The sequence below is a fragment of the Muntiacus reevesi genome, chromosome 10 (genome assembly GCF_963930625.1).
Source record: "Muntiacus reevesi chromosome 10, mMunRee1.1, whole genome shotgun sequence".
NCBI lineage: Eukaryota > Metazoa > Chordata > Mammalia > Artiodactyla > Cervidae > Muntiacus > Muntiacus reevesi.
In genome coordinates, this window is record NC_089258.1 from 37,520,640 (window position 1) to 37,539,524 (window position 18,885).

At 42.9% G+C, this 18,885-nt stretch overlaps 1 protein-coding gene across 1 annotated transcript; it reads left to right on the plus strand.

Moving 5' to 3' along the window:
• Window positions 1–4,876: 4,876 nt before the first annotated feature.
• Window positions 4,877–15,404, plus strand: TLR4 (toll like receptor 4). Its single transcript, XM_065947030.1, has 3 exons — window positions 4,877–5,219; window positions 9,744–9,910; window positions 12,680–15,404. Exons 1-3 carry the CDS (start codon window positions 5,127–5,129, stop codon window positions 14,943–14,945), a joined length of 2,526 nt encoding a protein of 841 aa, XP_065803102.1. The 5' UTR covers window positions 4,877–5,126; the 3' UTR covers window positions 14,946–15,404.
• Window positions 15,405–18,885: the final 3,481 nt, after the last annotated feature.

Below are 18,885 nucleotides of genomic sequence, written 5' to 3' on the forward strand. Positions count from 1 at the left end.
GAAAGAAAAAAAAATGTTCTGCCAAAATAATCATTGCAATATACTGTGAATTGCGAGATGTATTATGATTTGAGGGGTGTTAACATGTGAAACCTAGGTTTGTTGGGTGGAATCAAATTTGGAACTTAGACTTGCCAAGCTACGAGGGGCTTTCTCCTCTGAGCTGGGCTATTTTGTGATTGTCTCTCTTGTTACTTTGCTGTAATCATCATGAGATGGATTTTACAGGATACTAAAGTTGTGGCACAGATAACCCCCTGATCAACAGAGATTTGTGTTCCCTTTCCATAGGATAGAACACAATTGGTGCTGTGGAGCAGGACCACAGGTGACCGTGTGTGTGTGTGTGTGCACGCGTGTGCATGCACGTGTGTGCATGCACACACATGTAGTTGGGGGTACACCAAAATGCTTGAGTTTGAGGCAATATACAACCTCAGAATATTACTGACATTGCATGAGATAGTTTTACTTTCATTTTCATTTACTTTCAATCATTTTTTGATTTGGGGATAAAGGATGGGTTGGAAAAGTTGAAACTTTGGAAGAGGTATATCTGGACCCTGGGAGACCCTTGAAGAGTACATTGCAATACTCTAGGCCAAGAGGTGTGCTCACTGGCCATGCTAATAGAAATGAAGACTGATGCTTTAGAATTATTTTACAGATAAATCCTCCAGGACTTGGTAGAATATTTTGTTTCAAAATGTTACTTTGACTATTATGCAGGTGTTGTGAGACAGACAGATCAGGAGACAACTGCCATTGAAAAGACAGCTTGTTACTCACATTTTCCAAGAGGAGGGGGCAGGAGACACCCGGCAGAGCCACGCGGGGAAGCACCAAGTCTGTCAGGAGGCAGAAGGGGCGAGGGGACCGCATGGGCAATGGCCTTAACTGTGGCTTCTGTGGGAGAGGTCAGAAAAGGCAGGGTAAGCAGGCTTAGGATCGGCTAGTTTGAGTAAGTTCAGCACACTCTCGCGTATCAGGGCTTTCTCTAGTTGTCTGGGTGTCTAGGGCACCTAGCCCTGTGATGATAAAGGCAGAAGAACATTGCCTTCTAGAGTACAAAAGCAAGATAGAGGCAGAGTTTCAGAGTATGGGTTCTGGTTTGGTTAGTTTGCATATGAAAGTTATGCTCCACGGAAAATCATTTGGTATCTCTAAGAACTGACTAGATCAGTCTATCCCCATCAGCAAGGCCTCCGATGCCAGAGCATCAAGAATCCAGAAAATACGATAGTTAATACACATTTAGTAAGAGAAATGATAAAGTCAAAAATACTTTCATCTTGGATGACTATGGAATGAAAATATTGTTAACTGTTGAGGGAACTAAAATTTATTGAGCACATATTCTGTGCCCAGCACTGCTTTAAGATCATTGTGTGTGTGTGTGTGGTTAGTTGTGTCTGACTCTCTGCAATCCTTTGACTGTAGCCCACCAGGCTCCTCTGTTCATGGGAATTTTTCGGCAAGAATACTGGAATGAGTTTCCATTTTCTACTTCAGGGGATCTTCCCAAGCCAGTGACAGAACCCGTGTCTCCTGCATCTCCTGCGTTGTAGGTGGATTCGTTACTGGCTGAGTCGGTGGGAAAGCTTTATTAATCCATAAAGTGACATTCTGACAGGGGCACTATTTTTAGCTTAATTTTCCAGCAGCGATGTTGAAGAAGTCTGCAAGAGTTTGTGCTGTCCCCTATGACAGACTCCCTCACAGCTTGATTTGAGATGGATTTGAGGTGCTTTGGTGCTATCTTGGGTAGAGCTATTAATATTTAGGATACAATAATAGTAATTTTTTGTTGTTGTTCAATCGCTAAGTCATGGCTGACTCTTTGCAACCCCGTGGACTGCAGCACAGCAGGCTGCCCTGTCCTTCACTATCTCCTGGAGGTTGCCAAGATTCATGTCCATTGGGTCGATGATACTATCTAATTATCTCATCCTCTGCCTCCCCCTTCTCCTTTTGCCTTCAGCCTTTCCCAGCATCAGGGACTTTTCCAATGAGTTAGCACTGTGCATCAGGTGGCCAAAGGATCAGAGCTTCAGCTTCAGCACCAGTCCTTCCAATGAATGTTCAGGACTGATTTCCTTTAAGATTGACTGGCTTGATCTCCTTGCAGTCCACGGGGCTCACAAGAATCTTCTCTAGCACCACAATTCAAAGCGCCAACTTTTTGACACTCAGCCTTCTTTATGGTCCAACTCTCATATCCATACATGACTACTGGAAAAACCATAGCTTTGATTACATGAACCTTTGTCAACAAAGTGATGTTTCTGCTTCTTAATACACTGTCTAGTTTTCTCACAGCTTTCCTTCCAAGGAGCAAACATTTTTAAATTTCATGGCTGTAGTGATTTTGGAGCCCCAAAAATAAAATCTGTCACTGCTTCCAATTTTTCCCCTTCTATTTGCCATAAAGAGACGGGACCAGATGCTATAATTTTAGATTTTTAAATGTTGGGCTTCAAGCCAGATTTTTCAACTCTCCTCTTTCACCCTCATCAAGAGGCTGTTTAGTTCCTCTTCACTTTCTGCCATTAGAGTGGTATCATATGCATATAAACTACGGTTTTGCTTAACAGAAACTTACACTGCACTTCCTATACTCTAGACACTGTCCTCAAAGCTTTAAAAATTCTACTTTATTTAATCCCATAACAACACTTCAAGGTACATATTATTATCCTTATTTTATTCATATTTTTAATCACCTTAATAGTTATCAATTTATGGAATATCCTGATGAACGATGCACTAGACTAGGCATTTCCTGCAAACTAATTTAATTCCATCATGTAAGACAAATGTGATTATTCCCAGTTTTAAAAAAATCTAATGCTTAGTGGCTTCCATTTTTTGGACTATCACAAGGCCTTCCTTTTATGAATTTCACAAACATGAGCTTCTGTTGTGATTAGAATTATTAAGTCTCATTAGTTTAAGTGACTTGACCAATGATGCTACATGGCCACAGATCACCCTAGAGTAGATTTGAATTTTGGTATATTTATTTGATTCTTCAACCCAACCCACCTTATTTAATCCTATAAGAATATTTTGAGGTACTTATTATTATCCTCATTTTATTCATATTTTTGGGGCTTCCCTTGTGGCTCAGCTGGTAAAGAATCTGCCTGCAATGTGGGAGACCTGCGTTTGATCGCTGGGTTGGGAAGATCCCCTGGAGAAGGGAAAGGCTACCCACTCCAGTATTCTGGCCTGGAGAATTCCATGGACTGTATAGTCCATGGGGTTGCAAAGAGTCAGACACAACTGAGTGACTTTCACTTCACTTTTTCATATTTTTAATCACCTTAATAGTTAATAATCACCTTAATACAGTTTTACTTTCAATGTTTCATAAATTTGGGTTTCTTCATAAGATTTCACAAAATTGGGTGGTGCCTGGGTTGAATGTTATGCCGTGTCAAAATTCAAAGATTGGGATCTCTACCTCAGCACCTCGGAACGTGACTGCATTTTGAGGCTGGGGCTCTATTTGTGTCTTTACTTTTCGCTGCCCCGGGTCTTGGCTGCACAAGCGGGATTTCCCCAGTCGTGTTGATCCGGGGCTACTCTCGTCGTGGTGGCTTCTCTTGCTGAGGAGCACAGGCTTCAGGGCGTGTGGGGTGAAACAGTTGCAGCTCGCGGGCTCAGTTACCCCATGGCACGTGGAATCTTCCTGCAGCAGGGATTGAACCCATGTCCCCTGCACAGTCAGGCAAATTCTTAACAACTGGACCACTTGGAAAGTCCGAGATTGGGTTTTTGAAATGATAATTAGGGTAAAATGAAGTCATGGTCCCATCACTTCATGGCAAATAGATGGGGAAACAATGGAAATATGAAAGACTTTATTTTGGGGGGGTCCAAAATCACTGCAGATGGTGACTGCAACCATGAAATTAAAAGATGCTTGTTCCTTGGAAGAAAATCTATGACCAACCTAGACAGCATATTAAAAAGCAGAGACATTACTTTGTCAACAAAGGTCTGTCTAGTCAAAGCTATGTTTTTGCCAGTATTCATGTATGGATGTGAGAGTTGGACTATAAAGAAAGCTGAGCACCGAAGAATTGGTGCTTTTGAACTGTGGTGTTGAAGAAGACTCTTTGAAGTCCCTTGGACTGCAAGGAAATCAGTCCTGAATATTCATTGGAAGGACTGATGCTGAAGCTGAAACTCTAATACTTTGTCCACCTGATGCAAAGAGCTGACTCATTGGAAAAGACCCTGATGCTGGGAAAGATTGAAGGCGGGAGGAGAAGGGGATGACAGAGGACGAGATGGTTGGGTGCCATCACCGACCTGATGGACATGAGCCTGAGCAAACTCCGGGAGTCGGTGGTGGACAGGGAGGTCTGGCATGCTGCAGTCCACAGGGTCGCAAAGGGTCGGACAGGATTAAGTGACTGAACTGAACTGAGATTATGAGGTTATAGATTAGGGTGACCCTAAACCCATTATGACTTGTGTGCTTATAAGAAAAGGAAATTAAGACCCAGCACACGCAGAGAGAAGATGATGTGAAGGCACAGGGAGAAGACAGCTGTCTACAAGCCAGGGGAGAGCCTGAAAAATCAAGCCTGCTGATTCCTTGAGCTCAGACATCTAGCCTCCAGCACGTCGTGAGAAAATGAATGTCTGTTTAAGTCACCTAGTCCAGGGTACTTTGTTCTGGCTGACCTAGGAAATGAGCATTTAACAGTAAGTTTCCACTACAAAAGGAAAGCAGAAAGCCACAGTCCTAGGTAGTTAGTCACACAGGCTGTTTGACCCGTCTGATTACTTTCCTAAATTCACTAACCCTGGAGTCAGATGACTTCCTGGGATAAAAGCCAGCTTCCTCTTGTTGTTACTCAGCCCCTGGCCTGCAGACGTTTTCTTCTTCTTCTTCTTCTAACTTCCCCTCCGGTGGCAGAGGAGATAAATATTAGAGAAACAAAAGTCCGGAACGCGAAGGCTGCCACTCTCACTTCCTCTCCTCCCGTAACCCAGCGCTGCTTTGAATAGCGGCAGCGCCCTGGGGCACGGAGCAGAGAAGATTGCCCTGGCCGGCACAGGCAGAGGGTCATGCTTTCCCAGAGCCACTTCTGGTCACAGAAGATGCCAGGATGATGGCTCGTGCCCGCCTGGCTGCGGCTCTGATCCCAGCCATGGCCATCCTCTCCTGCCTGAGAGCCGAGAGCTGGGACCCTTGTATACAGGTACGTGGTTGGAGTCAGCTCGGCTTTCCTGAGCTTGGCCTTGCTTCTGAAAAACTGCTCTCTGCTCACTTTCCCTGTGCTGGGCCCCGGTTAGGTTCATTTGCAAACAGACGTCAGATTACTTTAAAGTAAGAAACCACAGGAATCAAATGATTCATGGTTACAGGGCATTAACAGGCAGCCTGGGGCATTGTGCCCCACTTAGGAATTACATAGAAACTTTAGTACAGACAGACCTGCTTAGAATCACTATTGTTCCACATCTGGACTCTGCGACTTTGAAGAAGTCATTAAACCTCTCTGAGAAGAGTTTTTACATCAATAAAAGAACCGTAGACTTTAATAGAAAGTTGTAAGAAGCCTGCTTCCTGTCATTTCTTTCCGTTGGTGGTTTGTACATTGTTTTGGGCTGTTGCTTTGCCCCTTTCAGCATCAGGAAGATTTTTTTTTTTTTTTGGTCTCATAATAGAAAGAACTTTCTATGTAGATTTCAGATTTCTAAATCTAGTCTAGTTCTGTCCAAAAAATGAAAAGAAAAAGAGAGACAGAGAGAGAAAGACAGAGACAGAGTAAAAGGGAAGAACAAGAGACAGGGAAAGATGCAAAATATCAGCTAATGCAATGCTTTCTTTGTGAAACACCAGCCAGCTGGTCTGTAATCTCATTCAGAAAGGGTCTCCTGTTTTTTCCCCTGCATGGACCTTACTATTGCTTTGGAAGCCCACGGCAGCAGTAAGCAGCCACAGAAATGTCCTGGGATTTAGGGTGTGGCAGAAACTCAAGAAAAGCACAACCAGTCAGAGTCCTGGCACTGAGGACATGGGGGAAATCGTGTACTTTACTGTGTAAAGAGACAAGCCTGTCATCCCAAGCCCTCTGTCCCCGGCCCACACCCGGCTCACTGTCCTCCTCTCTGCCTCCCCTGCTGTTCAATCACTGGGTATAGAGCCTCCAGTTCCGGTCATCCCAGGATGAAATCGCAGCTTCTCCTGGCTCCTCTCCTTCCCCGTGACTCAGATGCTCTCATTTTCCGAAACTTGTCCCCTCTGTCCACCACCTCACTGCCACCTTAGGGCAGATCCCCAGTTCTCCTGGCCTGGACGCTTGGGCAGTGACCCGTCTCCTGACCCCACAGCCTGCTTCCTTTAATCTAACCTGCTCATATTCATCTGCTGTTTATTTGTTGTTGTATTTTTTTGAGGTTCAACTCTAAGATATTACTGTCCTTAAAAGCTGTTAATAATTCTCCATCACTGTCAGGGACCTTTTCCTACCATGGGGTTCTTTGTACTCACGATTTCCTCTAGCTAGAACGCTTTTCCCCCTAGATCAGTGCTGTTCAATGGGTCACATGGAGTTATGTAAATTTAAATAGTACATTTAACTAAATTCAACTAAAATTTTATTTAACCACATTAACGTAATTTTAAATAGCTAAATTTAAAATGATGCTTTAAACTATGTTCTAGTAGCCATATTAAAAAAATTAAAAGTAGGTGAATTTAATTTTAGTACTATATTTAACTTTGTTTATTAAAAAATACTATTTCAAACTTTAATATATACTAGACTATTAACAAGATATTTTAAGCTTTCCTTTGGTACTAAGTCCTTGAGTTTAGCATATATTATGGCATTTCTTTTACATTTATTATATTAAACTATCCACATTTCTCATACTCAATAGCTGTGTGTGGCTTGTGGTTACCAAATTGGACAATTCAGCCCTAGATGTTTCACAGCTTAATCCCTCACTCTATTCAAATTTCTGCTTAAATGTTACCTCCTCTGGGAAGCCTTCCTTGATTGCCTCATATAAAGCTCCTCACTCCCTGTATTTGCCTTTAATGTCCTATGCTACTTTATTTTTATTAGTTTAAAGAATATTTATTTGCTTACTTGGCTGGGTCTTTGTTGCGGCATTCAGGATTTTTTTAGTTGTGGCTTGCAAACTTTTAGTTGCAGTACCTGGGATCTAGTTCTCTGACCAGGGGTTGGATCCAGGCCCCTTGCATTGAGAACACAAAGTCCAGCCACTGGCCCACCAGGGAAGTCCTGCTGCTTTACATTTTTTTTAATAGCATGTCATTGTGTGTGTATATATACACATGTGTGTGTGTGTGAGTGTGTGTGTGTGTGTGCGCGCGCGCTCAGGTGTGTCCAACTCTTTACAACTCCATGGACCGCACGCAGTCCACCAGTCTCTGTCCATGGGATTTTCCAGGCAAGAACATTGGAGGGGTTTGCCATTTCCTTCTCCAGCGGATCTCTCCCACCCAGAGCTCGAACCTGGATCTCCTGCAGCGCAGGCTGTTTCTTTACCAGCCGAGCCAGCAGGGAAGCCCACACATATGCGTACACAAAACACACACAGTGCGTGAATACATGTATTTATTGTTCAGTATTTGTCTTTATGTTGAAATGGTATTTGTAAAAGCGCAAGATCATTGCTGGTTTTACTTATCACTATGTCCCAGTGCCTAGCGTGTGGTTGCTCAGTGTGAACATGTCAAACGACTTACAAGCACTGGCGCAGGACAGAGGATAGGGCCCTCCGGACCTGGCTCCGGCTTCCCGTCGGGTTTAGGTTTCACATCCCCGCCACACTCGTCTACGCAGGACTCGTTTTCCGTCTCTCTGTACTCACTCTCTCCCTCCTCCTTCCTCTTTCCACATATCCAAATCTCACTTATCCTTCCAGATTTGCCTTGAAATTTTCTCTTTCTTGGAAGCCTTCTATACAAGCTATAGTCTCAGAATCCAGGATTGATACCTACCTTTTCTGAACCAAAGGGAACACTTTCCAAGCCTGGTTTAAGACCCTTTTCAGGGAGGAGTTGTGCTCCTACCATAAGCCTTACTCTGGATGGGGAGCTAACGGAAGTCTGGAGCCATATCACACTGGCCTTGGTGGTAAAACCACAGCACTTAATAGCAAATGGCTGCGGTTGGGATTTGAATGAACTTCCATGGAATCAGTTATCCATTCATTTGTTTCAACAAATATTTATTGAGCATTAACCATTTCCTGGGCATCATTCTGAGTGCTGGGGGCATAACAGACAGCTAGATTCTCAAAGTTTACAATCTAGAGAGGGAAACAAACAGTACATATGCAACAACCACGTAGAAGGCATCAGGTTAGATAGTGATGTCTCCCGTGAAGGAGAATAAAAGATGGTAAGGGATGACCCTGGCCCCATTCTCTATTAGACAGTATGGACAGTGAGGATGCTATGAGGAATAACATTTCAGGATCAAGTGAATAAAGTAAAAGGGCTGCGCTGTGGCCTGTGAGGCTTTACACATATTACTTCATCTTGCTGAATTCTTATTCTTTAAAAGGTTTATTTAAAGATTAAATTCAAATATGTAACATATAAGACATAAGCCTCATATAGTGGAGAATTAGTAATAGCCAATAATAATACATGTTAACAATGTATTGATCATTTACACTGTAATAGGCTTTGAGATAATCTCTTTAAAAACCTTATCTCATTAATCCTTTTAACAGATTCGATGGGTTTTAAACTGAAAACCAAAATTAGCTAGCTTAAGCAAAGAATTTTGTTGAAGAATCAGAGAATAAGGAAACTAAATGGGAAGTTGGAGAACAAGGCTTACAAAGAATTTGGGAAAATGTGATAGATATCAGCTTAGGAACCAAGGCAGTATCAAGTGTTAGGTTCCTGCACGGTCAGTGATCCAAGTGAAAGTGAAATTTGTTCCGTTATGTCTGACTCTTTGTGACCCAGAATTCTCCAGGCCAGAATACTGCAGTCGGTAGCCTTTCCCTTCTCCAGGGGATCTTCCCAATCCAGGGATTGAACCCAGGTCTCCCACACTGCAGGCGGGTTCTTTACCAGCTGAGCCACAAGGGAAGCCCAAGAATACTGGAGTGGGTAGCCTATCCCTTCTCCAGCAGACCTTCCTGACCCAGGAATTGAACTGGAGTCCACTCCATTGCAGGCTGATTCTTTACCAACTGAGCTATGAGTGATCCAAAGGAAAGAATAAAATTGGCAAAAATTGGGCTATGAACAAGGAAGGGCTGAAGACTTGACTGGAAGTCTCTTTAAGTTTGTAAACAATGAGAGGTGTATTTAGAAAAACAATAGCAACAACACAATGCTTTCCTGCAAATTGCAGGGAAGAACTAGGGTGACATTTAGAGCTTTTGGACTCCAGTGCAGATCTTCACCATGAGATTCCATTGCTTCTCGCTGAATGCGTCCATTGAGAGAGTAAATGTTAATCATTGGGTCGGTGCTTTTCCCTTCCTAATCTAGAGTAAGGCCTTTTATAAGAATGAAGAGAGTGGATAAATGAAGGGATGAGTGGATGGATGGACGGATGATCAGGTGATGGATGACTGGATGGATGAATGTTTGAAACAAGGTTGACTGGTCTCTTTGCTTGTCCCAGTAGCCTCCAAGGCTGTAGTCTAGGAAAGGATAGTTGCTGGGAAGTCTGCTAAGGTGCATGCAGGAAGACACTGCATCTAATATCTAATCATTTCAGGTGGTTCCTAACATTAGTTACCAATGCATGGAGCTGAATCTCTACAAAATCCCCGACAACATCCCCATAACAACCAAGATGCTGGACCTGAGCTTTAACTACCTGAGACATTTAGGCAGCCATAACTTCTCCAGCTTCCCAGAGCTGCAAGTGCTGGATTTATCCAGGTAATGCATGAGTTCTACCACTATACAAGGAGAAATGTTCATGGTATTGTCATTTCGCTCTCAAATCAGAAAGCCTGAATCACGAGGTCTCATTTTCATTCACTTAATTATCCACTCAACAGACATCTTCCTTGTTACATAACTTTGGGCAAGATATCTCCCTTCTCGAGGTCTCAGCTTTTTTATTTGTGAAAGCAGTTGGGTGAGACAGTTTCTGTGGAAAGTTCTGTCTCTGATTTTCTCTTAAGTCAGGGGAGTAAATTGATTTGAACTCTTTCATCAGCAAATATTTATTGACTACTTGCTGCTATATTCTTGTGGCTGCTATATGCTTGTTGTTCACTCTGCTAGGAAATAAGAATATGTTGACATATAACACAAAACCCTAGCTATTAAGGAGGGCATATCCACTTAAAAAAAAATGTTTAAAACCTGAGCATGGTGCTGGGCACAAAGTCACCATTTAATACATGTTACTTGATTCTGATTTTGGATTTTGAACCTGAGATAAAGATAGTAATATATAAGAGTAGGTGATAAGCTATTTGAAAACTAGAGAAATTGTGCTGTACAGAAAAGGGGCCTTCTATGCAGAAAGCCACCGGACTTCCCTGGTGGCTCAGTGGGTAAAGAATCCACTTGCAATGCAGGAGACCTGGGTTCAATCCCTTGGCTGGGAATGTCCTCCAGGGTGGGGGGGGGGGGGAGGGTTGGGGCATGGCAACCCACTCCAGTGTTCTTGCCTGGAGAATCCTCATGGACAGAGGAGCCTGGTGGGCCATAATCCATGGGGTCACAAAGAGCTGGACACGACTGAGTGACTAACACATACATGTAGTGAGTAATTAAGACAGAGTTCTTGAATGGAGTTGGATTCAGATAATGTCTAGAATATTGAAAGTGAGGTACAGGATAGGGAATTAGGAAGATACAAGTAAGCCAAAGAGAAAGATGCACAATCAAAGGAAAACATCTGCTGTATTTGCTTTTCTGGTACAACAAAGTGTATTGTTCATTAGAACAGGTAAAGTTATTATCATCATTTTGGGGAGAACTGAATCCTATTCCTAAAATATTTTCATCATTAGGGACTTTATTTAGAAAAGTAATGCACAATGGACTATAATCTCTGTAAGAGTTTGTGAAAAGTGAAGAAACATATATGACATTTTATTATAGAAACTCTTAACAAAGGATACGAGGATGGTAGATATTTCTGTAGGAGAGTGATCATCTGCTGTTTTATACTCTAACTGGGATATTGGTAGACTACAGCAAAGTTGGGAATCCAGCCTGTTGAAGGCAGTGACGTGGAGCCCTACGGAGGTCAGAATACTTGAGCCGAGCCCTCCTCCAGCATTCGCTGCATGCGGCCGGAGGCTTGTCCCTACATCTGACCTGCGTCTCAGTTCCATGTCTGTGACACGTAAGTGATGAACCTTAAGCCACAGGATTGACTGTGGTACTGAGAGTAACATGTTATGTATATCAAAGACCTTGCAAAGTAGACTTTAATATAAAATACTATTAGAGCATTCCATTAGTTTCTAAATTTCAGTTTTCTGGGTAAGAATTTTGTCAAGAACTGTACCCAATCAAGGTAGCCAGACCAATATTCTTCTTTAATTTTAAAGAAAAATGGTTTCTCACCAGCGTCCCTTAAAATTGACCTTCGACCCACCATGTACCCAAGGAACTGCCCTCAGAAGCTTTAAATATGTTCCGAGAGAGAGGCTAGTTCCCTCTCTTGGTTAGTTGGGAGGAGATGCTAGATTAGGATGAGGACAGATTATGGAGCAATAGACGCACTGCCTTTTCTCCTCATCTTACAGTGTCTTCCTGTACAGCAATAACTATACTTCTCTTCAATGGATGCTTTCATGCTAGACCAGCCAGCCTTTTGTCCCTACGGAAATCTATTGATACATTTTTTTTTTTCTTTTTGTAGATGAGCAAAGAGAGGCTTGGAGAATTTAAGTATACATTCACATGGCTTGTTGACAGCAGGCCAGAAAGTCATATTCACATCTCCTGCTTCAAACTTGCATTTTCTCTTCACCTTCATCCTCGGCTTCTCTAAAGTGATGTTGTTGTTGTTTAGTCACTAAGTCATGTGCAAGTTTTTACGACCCCATGGACTGCCAGGCTCCTCCGTCCATGGGATTTCCCAGGCAAGAATACTTGAGTGGTTTGCTATTTCCTTCTCCAGGGGCTCTTTCCAACCCAGGGATCCAAACCAGGTCTCCTGCAATGGCAGGCGCATTCTTTACCTCTGAGCCCCCTGATAATATGGGGAGTTTTTCTTGAATAGTAAGGATATCTGTGACATTTAGGTATAATTTCTATATCTTTGAAATTGGCATTCAGTGGTCATTTATCATGCCTAACAATTAACAGCTATCTATCTCATCTTACCAGTTGGATACATAATCAAAATTATGTGTTTCAGGAAATGGCTAAAGTAGACCTCAGGTTCAGTCTTCAGGTGCCCCAATCATTCGTCTTTAACTGATTTTCCCCTGTTGGATGGACTGCCTCTGCTTAGCATGTGTGTCTAGTATGATAAAAAAGATTGTCATGGGGGCTAGCTTTATAGTACCAAATCTGTGGGGCTCCTTTGTTTCATCTGCCTTGCTGGATATTTTTGCTTATGCACCATTTTATAGCATTGTTATATCTGTGTGGAGACCGAGATGACTGGGTTGATATTTCATTTTGGCTTTTTATTCAGCAGAAATATTACATAATTTGTATCTCGTTTTCTTGTAGATGTGAAATTAAGATTATTGAAGACGACACATTTCAGGGCCTAAACCACCTCTCCACCTTGATACTGACGGGAAACCCTATCCAGAGTTTAGCCTGGGGAGCCTTTTCTGGGCTATCAAGTCTACAGAAGCTGGTGGCCGTGGAGACAAACCTAGTATCTCTAAATGACTTCCCCATTGGACATCTCAAAACCTTGAAAGAGCTTAATGTGGCTCACAATTTTATCCATTCCTTCAAGTTACCTGAATATTTTTCTAACTTGCCCAACCTGGAGCACTTGGATCTTTCTAACAACAAAATCCAAAATATTTATTATGAAGATGTGAAAGTTCTACATCAAATGCCCCTACTCAATCTCTCTTTAGATTTGTCCCTGAACCCTTTAGACTTTATTGAACCAGGTACCTTTAAAGAAATTAAGCTCAATGGATTGACTCTGCGAAGTAATTTTAACAGTTCAGATGTCATGAAAACTTGTATTCAAGGTCTGGCTGGTTTAAAAATCAACCGGCTGGTTTTGGGAGAATTTAAAAATGAAAGGAAGTTGAAAAGGTTTGACAGATCTTTCCTGATGGGACTATGCAACCTGACCATTGAACAATTCCGGATAGCGTACTTGGGCGAATTCTCAGGGGATGATACAGACTTATTTAATTGTTTGGCAAATGTTTCTGGGATTTCTCTCTTGAGTATATCTTTAGAAAGTCTACAAGCCCTTCTTAAAGATTTTAGATGGCAACACTTAGAAATGATTAACTGTGACTTTGAAAAGTTTCCTGCACTGAAGCTCAGTTCTCTCAAAAAGTTTGTTTTCATAGACAATAAAGGTATAAGTAGTTTTAATGAGTTTCAGCTACCAAGCCTTCAGTATCTAGATCTCAAAAGAAATCACTTGAGTTTCAAGGGATGCTGTTCTCACAGTGATTTTGGGACAACCAAACTGAAGCATTTAGATCTGAGCTTCAACGATGTCATTACCTTAAGTTCAAACTTCATGGGCTTAGAGCAACTAGAACATCTGGATTTTCAGCATTCCACTCTGAAACAGATCAATGCTTTTTCAACATTCCTATCACTCAGAAACCTCCGTTACCTTGATATTTCTTACACCCACACCCGGATTGTCTTCCACGGCATCTTTACTGGCTTAGTCAGTCTCCAAACCTTGAAAATGGCAGGTAACTCTTTTCAGAACAACCTGCTCCCTGATATCTTCACAGAGCTGACTAACTTAACCATCTTGGACCTCTCTAAGTGTCAACTGGAACAGGTATCCCGGACAGCATTTCACTTCCTCTCTAGCCTCCAGGTGCTGAATATGAGTCACAACAAACTCCTGTCATTGGATACACATCTTTACGAACCACTCCATTCGCTCCAGGTCCTAGACTGCAGTTTCAACCGTATCATGGCTTCTAAGGAGCAACAACTACAGGATTTGCCAAGGAACCTCACTCGGCTAAATCTTACTAAGAATGAGTTTGCTTGTGTTTGTGAACACCAGAGTTTCCTGCAGTGGGTCAAGGACCAGAGGCAGCTCTTGGTGGGAGCTGAGCAAATGTTGTGTGCAGAGCCTCCAGATATGAAGGACATGCCAGTGCTTAGTTTCAGGAATGCCACTTGTCAGATGAGCAAGACGATCATTAGCGTGTCGGTTGTCACTGTACTCCTGGTAACTGTGGTGGGAGTCCTGGTCTATAAGTTCTATTTCCACCTGATGCTTCTTGCTGGCTGCAAAAAGTATGGCAGAGGTGAAAGCACGTATGACGCCTTTGTAATCTACTCGAGCCAGGATGAAGACTGGGTGAGGAATGAGCTGGTGAAGAACTTGGAGGAGGGTGTGCCCCCCTTTCAGCTCTGCCTTCACTACAGGGACTTTATTCCTGGGGTGGCCATCGCCGCCAACATCATCCAGGAAGGTTTCCACAAAAGCCGTAAGGTCATTGTCGTGGTGTCCCAGCACTTCATCCAGAGCCGATGGTGTATCTTCGAGTATGAGATTGCCCAGACCTGGCAGTTTCTGAGCAGCCGAGCCGGCATCATCTTCATCGTCCTGCAGAAGCTGGAGAAGTCTCTGCTGCGGCAGCAGGTGGAGCTCTACCGCCTTCTGAGCAGGAACACCTACCTGGAGTGGGAGGACAGTGTCCTGGGGCGGCACGTCTTCTGGAGAAGACTCCGAAAGGCCTTGCTGGCTGGTAAACCCCGGAGTCCAGACGGAACAGCAGATGCAGAAACCGACCCACAGGAAGCGACGACCTCCACCTGAGGGGGAGGAGCCCCTGATGTGCTCCTTGGCCAGCTGCAGGCAGGGCGTGTTCAGTTAACAAGTACTAAACGCCGCCATGTACCAAGCATTGTGCTAAAGGCTGGTGATTCAGTGGTACACGAGACCTATAGGACGGCCCACCTCATGGAGCCTACAGCGTAGAGGGGATAAATACTGTGCTGAAATACAGAACTTCCCGGGGGATGTTTCAACCAACTCAGCTAAGGAGTCCAGGGCAGAGAAAGTCAGCTCAACTCCTACCCCATCAAACTGATTTAGAACTGAGAGACTGGGCCTCCACGAGAATAATAAAGGACAGACTTCTCCTGGGTATTTCGAGTGGAAATCGTGTCAGGTTACATGTTTTAGCCATGTTAAAACAAGGTGGTTTTGGTCGTTTCGATTGATCTGGGTCTTGGCTTCCTTTTCCTTTTCCTATGGAATACAGTTTAAATTCTACTTTCTGACCCAGAAGGCTCCTGATTCAGATTCCCCTCCACTTTACGTCAATTCACAAACGTCCTGGTTATCCCTCAGCATGTCCTATTTATTAACTATTAGTTCCTGATATATTTTTGTCTTTATAAATCCAGTTCTCATTTTCCATGTCTTCTCTATCAACCCATACCATAAATAAAACTGTAAGAGATGTGCTGGACATATCCATATTTAACTACTATCTTTTGAGAAAATATATAAAACACAGTCTATCATTTTGTCAATTGATGTCATTCTGAAGTTACCTAGGAAGTTATGACTGTCCTGAAGGTGGTATCAAAATAATTCGGTTGAAAGTGGCACTTATTGTAATAGAGGGAAATAGGTCCAACTTCCTGGCCTATAATGAGAAATTCAGGTTAGAGGTAGGGTAAGAGGTGGGATGACCTTAGGAGGTCAGTTTTTCTCGATGGCCCCAGAAACACGTGGGCTGGTAGAGCTGGGGTGACCACATAATGAGAATTGCAGCAAAATTTTTCTTATGTAGCAAGTGAGTTTTATTTGATAGACCATTGCATTTTCCAAGGTGTTTTGAAATGGTTTGAGGTGGGGAGCCTGCCTTGCTCCTTCCTGTTGGGTGTCACTCCATGACCACATTTAGGAAAAAGCAGATGTCATTTTTGAAAAAACAATGTCCCTGAGGTTACTGTGGGTCATGTTAAAATGAATTCTTAGAAAAGCACACTCATCCAGCTTCGTCAGAATGGCGCAGAGAAAGGGCAAGGAGACGTTTGGAAAATACAGTTGTCAAAACTGAAATATATGGCCACATTTAGGAATGTGTTTGTGACTGAGTGTTCCAGAGTGTATTGTGGTTGGAGCATGGTTGAAGTTGCTGAGCATGCCTGAGTGTGTTTATAGGTCTCAAGTGCCAGGAAAAGTGGGCATATGTGTTTGACCACATGCCTCTGCGTGTTCCGGTTCGTGTTTGTGTGATCATACCTGCCTGGAAGAAAGTGTGATTGCACTGCAAGGGGAGGATTTGTATTGATGTAGATGTCTCAGCTGTTTGACTGAGGTCCTCCCTCTAGTGTGGGCATATGATTTCTTACATACAAATGTCTGTGTTAGAGTCTCAGTATGCTTGATGGCATGGGTTTTTATGTGTGTGTAGGCCATATGTAAGTGTGTTATGTCCGTATTTAAGTCTGCATTTTGTATCCGTGTGTTAGTTCAAGCACATATATGACTCCAAGGAGGAAAATCAAAACCCAGTTGGAAGATTTCTTGCATACAAGGCTGTCACTGGCCTTATTCCCACTACTCCCTTCTCCCTACTTTGGATTGTGAAAATTACAGGTGAGGTAGGCAAGAAAGAAAAGAAATGATATGACAGAAACATAAGAGAAAGAAAGGAAATTTAGGCTTGGGACAGGTTCTTTGAAGCCATTTAAATTCTCTGGATTAAAGAGAGATGAAGGGTGGAATAGAAAGAAAGAAAAGAAAAACTAATACTAATGTCTCAAATCTGTGTAATATCCTATATCTTAGAATATATTTGCACAGTTATAACCACCTTTGAATTTCTTATGATGCAAGTGGGGTAACAGGTAAAGAAGTAGTTTCACCATTTTACTGGTACAAAACCAGAAGTTCAAGGAAGTACATTTATTAGGCCACAGAGTAGAGTGGCAGGGCCTGAACTGGGCTTTCAGCCAGCACTGGGCAGCTTACTTTCCACTGCTTCATGCTTTAAGCTCACAAAACAGGAAGTGAAACTCCCGGACTTCTCTTTGTGGTTGACAGTCGTCAAGGGTTTTTCACTGAAACCATGAATCATTAGGTAAATACATATGCATACATACATTATATATATATACTGAGTGATTTATTTATAACACCTTTCTTTCCATAAAGGGCATGAGGGAGATTAAAAAAATAAAAAAAATACTAAGCCCGGACAAGTGTAGTTAGTTTGAACTAGAAAATCTTGATGAAGAACAAAAGAGGAGAAAAAGACACTTAGAGTAAACTTCAGCGCGGTGGTTTCCTGCCTTGACTCCAAAGAGACTGCCTCTGTTGTTTTGGATAGCCTAGCTGCGGAGACCAAAACTCACAGTCACCACTCGCCTTCTGGACCTTAGATTTCCTTCCCTAAGAGCCTAGTTAATTCAAATATAAAAAGAGGGTAGGTTATCACTTTGTAAAACTCTTATATTAAAAATAGTACAAGTTGAATACAAAGAGCACTTCCTAGGGGTGCAACCCTCCAGGGGGCTTCTTAGGTGACTCAGTGGTAAGGAAACTGCCCGACGATGCAGGAGACGTGAGTTTAATCTCTGGATTGGGAAGATCCCCTGCAGAAGGTAACGGCAACCCACTCCAGTATTCTTGCCTGGAGAATCCCATGGACAGAGGAGCTTGTTGGTCTCCAGAGTCAGGCATGACTTAGCAATTACATAAGAGCAGTCATCTGGGACTTGATGAACCGCCATAGGGAGAAACACTGAGTGGTCTTCTCAGTTATACCATCTTACCGATTGCTGTTTTCCCAACCTGAGATCATAGGAGGACTGGAAGCGTAATTAGGCAGCTTTCCTCTGTCTCAGCCTCCACCCACAGGGTTCTCAGAACCCCAGCTTCCTTCTGGACTCTATACTCTCTCTAGAATATCATCAGCAGCTTCTGGGGTGTGGTGTTTAGGGGAAGTCTTCCAGGAATGCACAGGAGCCCTTGCAAGAATGACTGGGATAAAGAGCATATCTCTTATCTTTTGCTTCCCTAGCTAGCCCGGAGCTCAGTGGCAGTCATGAAACAGACACACTACACCTTCTTACTTGAAGAACTGAGGAATGAGCAAAGGATCATCTCTGCAGCAGATGATGGCCTCTTTTCTTCCCAGTTGAGGCTGCCAGGTCTCAGAGCACAGTTCTCTGTTGCCCATGCAGTCTCTGGGGCTCCAGAATTCCACTCCCTCCCCAACACGGATATTCTCAATCACCTCCTCCACTTGGCTCCTTAACTCCAAATATTCCAAAAGACTTTGCAGAAGGGGAGTAGAGAACTTCTCTAATAATAATTATTCTTTGTGGCTATTTTTAAGCCCTATTCTATTGTTTTATCTATGACATCAAATTTTAGGTCTTACTATGTCTGTCTCTACTGTGTCTGTTAGATGGGCACTAATGATATCAGCATTGATACCCATTAGGAGATGAAGGCTTTGTAACTAACTCAAGTCCCACAGGTAGAAAATGGCAGAGCTTGGATTTAAACACAACAGACCTCCCAGTCTATTCTTAGGACACCTCTATGTTCAGATGGGACCTTCCAGGAACCTGCTGGTGATTTCCGAGAACGTAACAGAGCCCAGAAGGAGGCTTGGGTTCTGACGATCCCACAGATGGAGACCGAGTGAGAAAGAAACTCCCTCATTAGAATTAGCTCACCTGCAGTTCCACTGGTTGGCCAGGGTTCAACACCAGAATCCAGATATGATGGT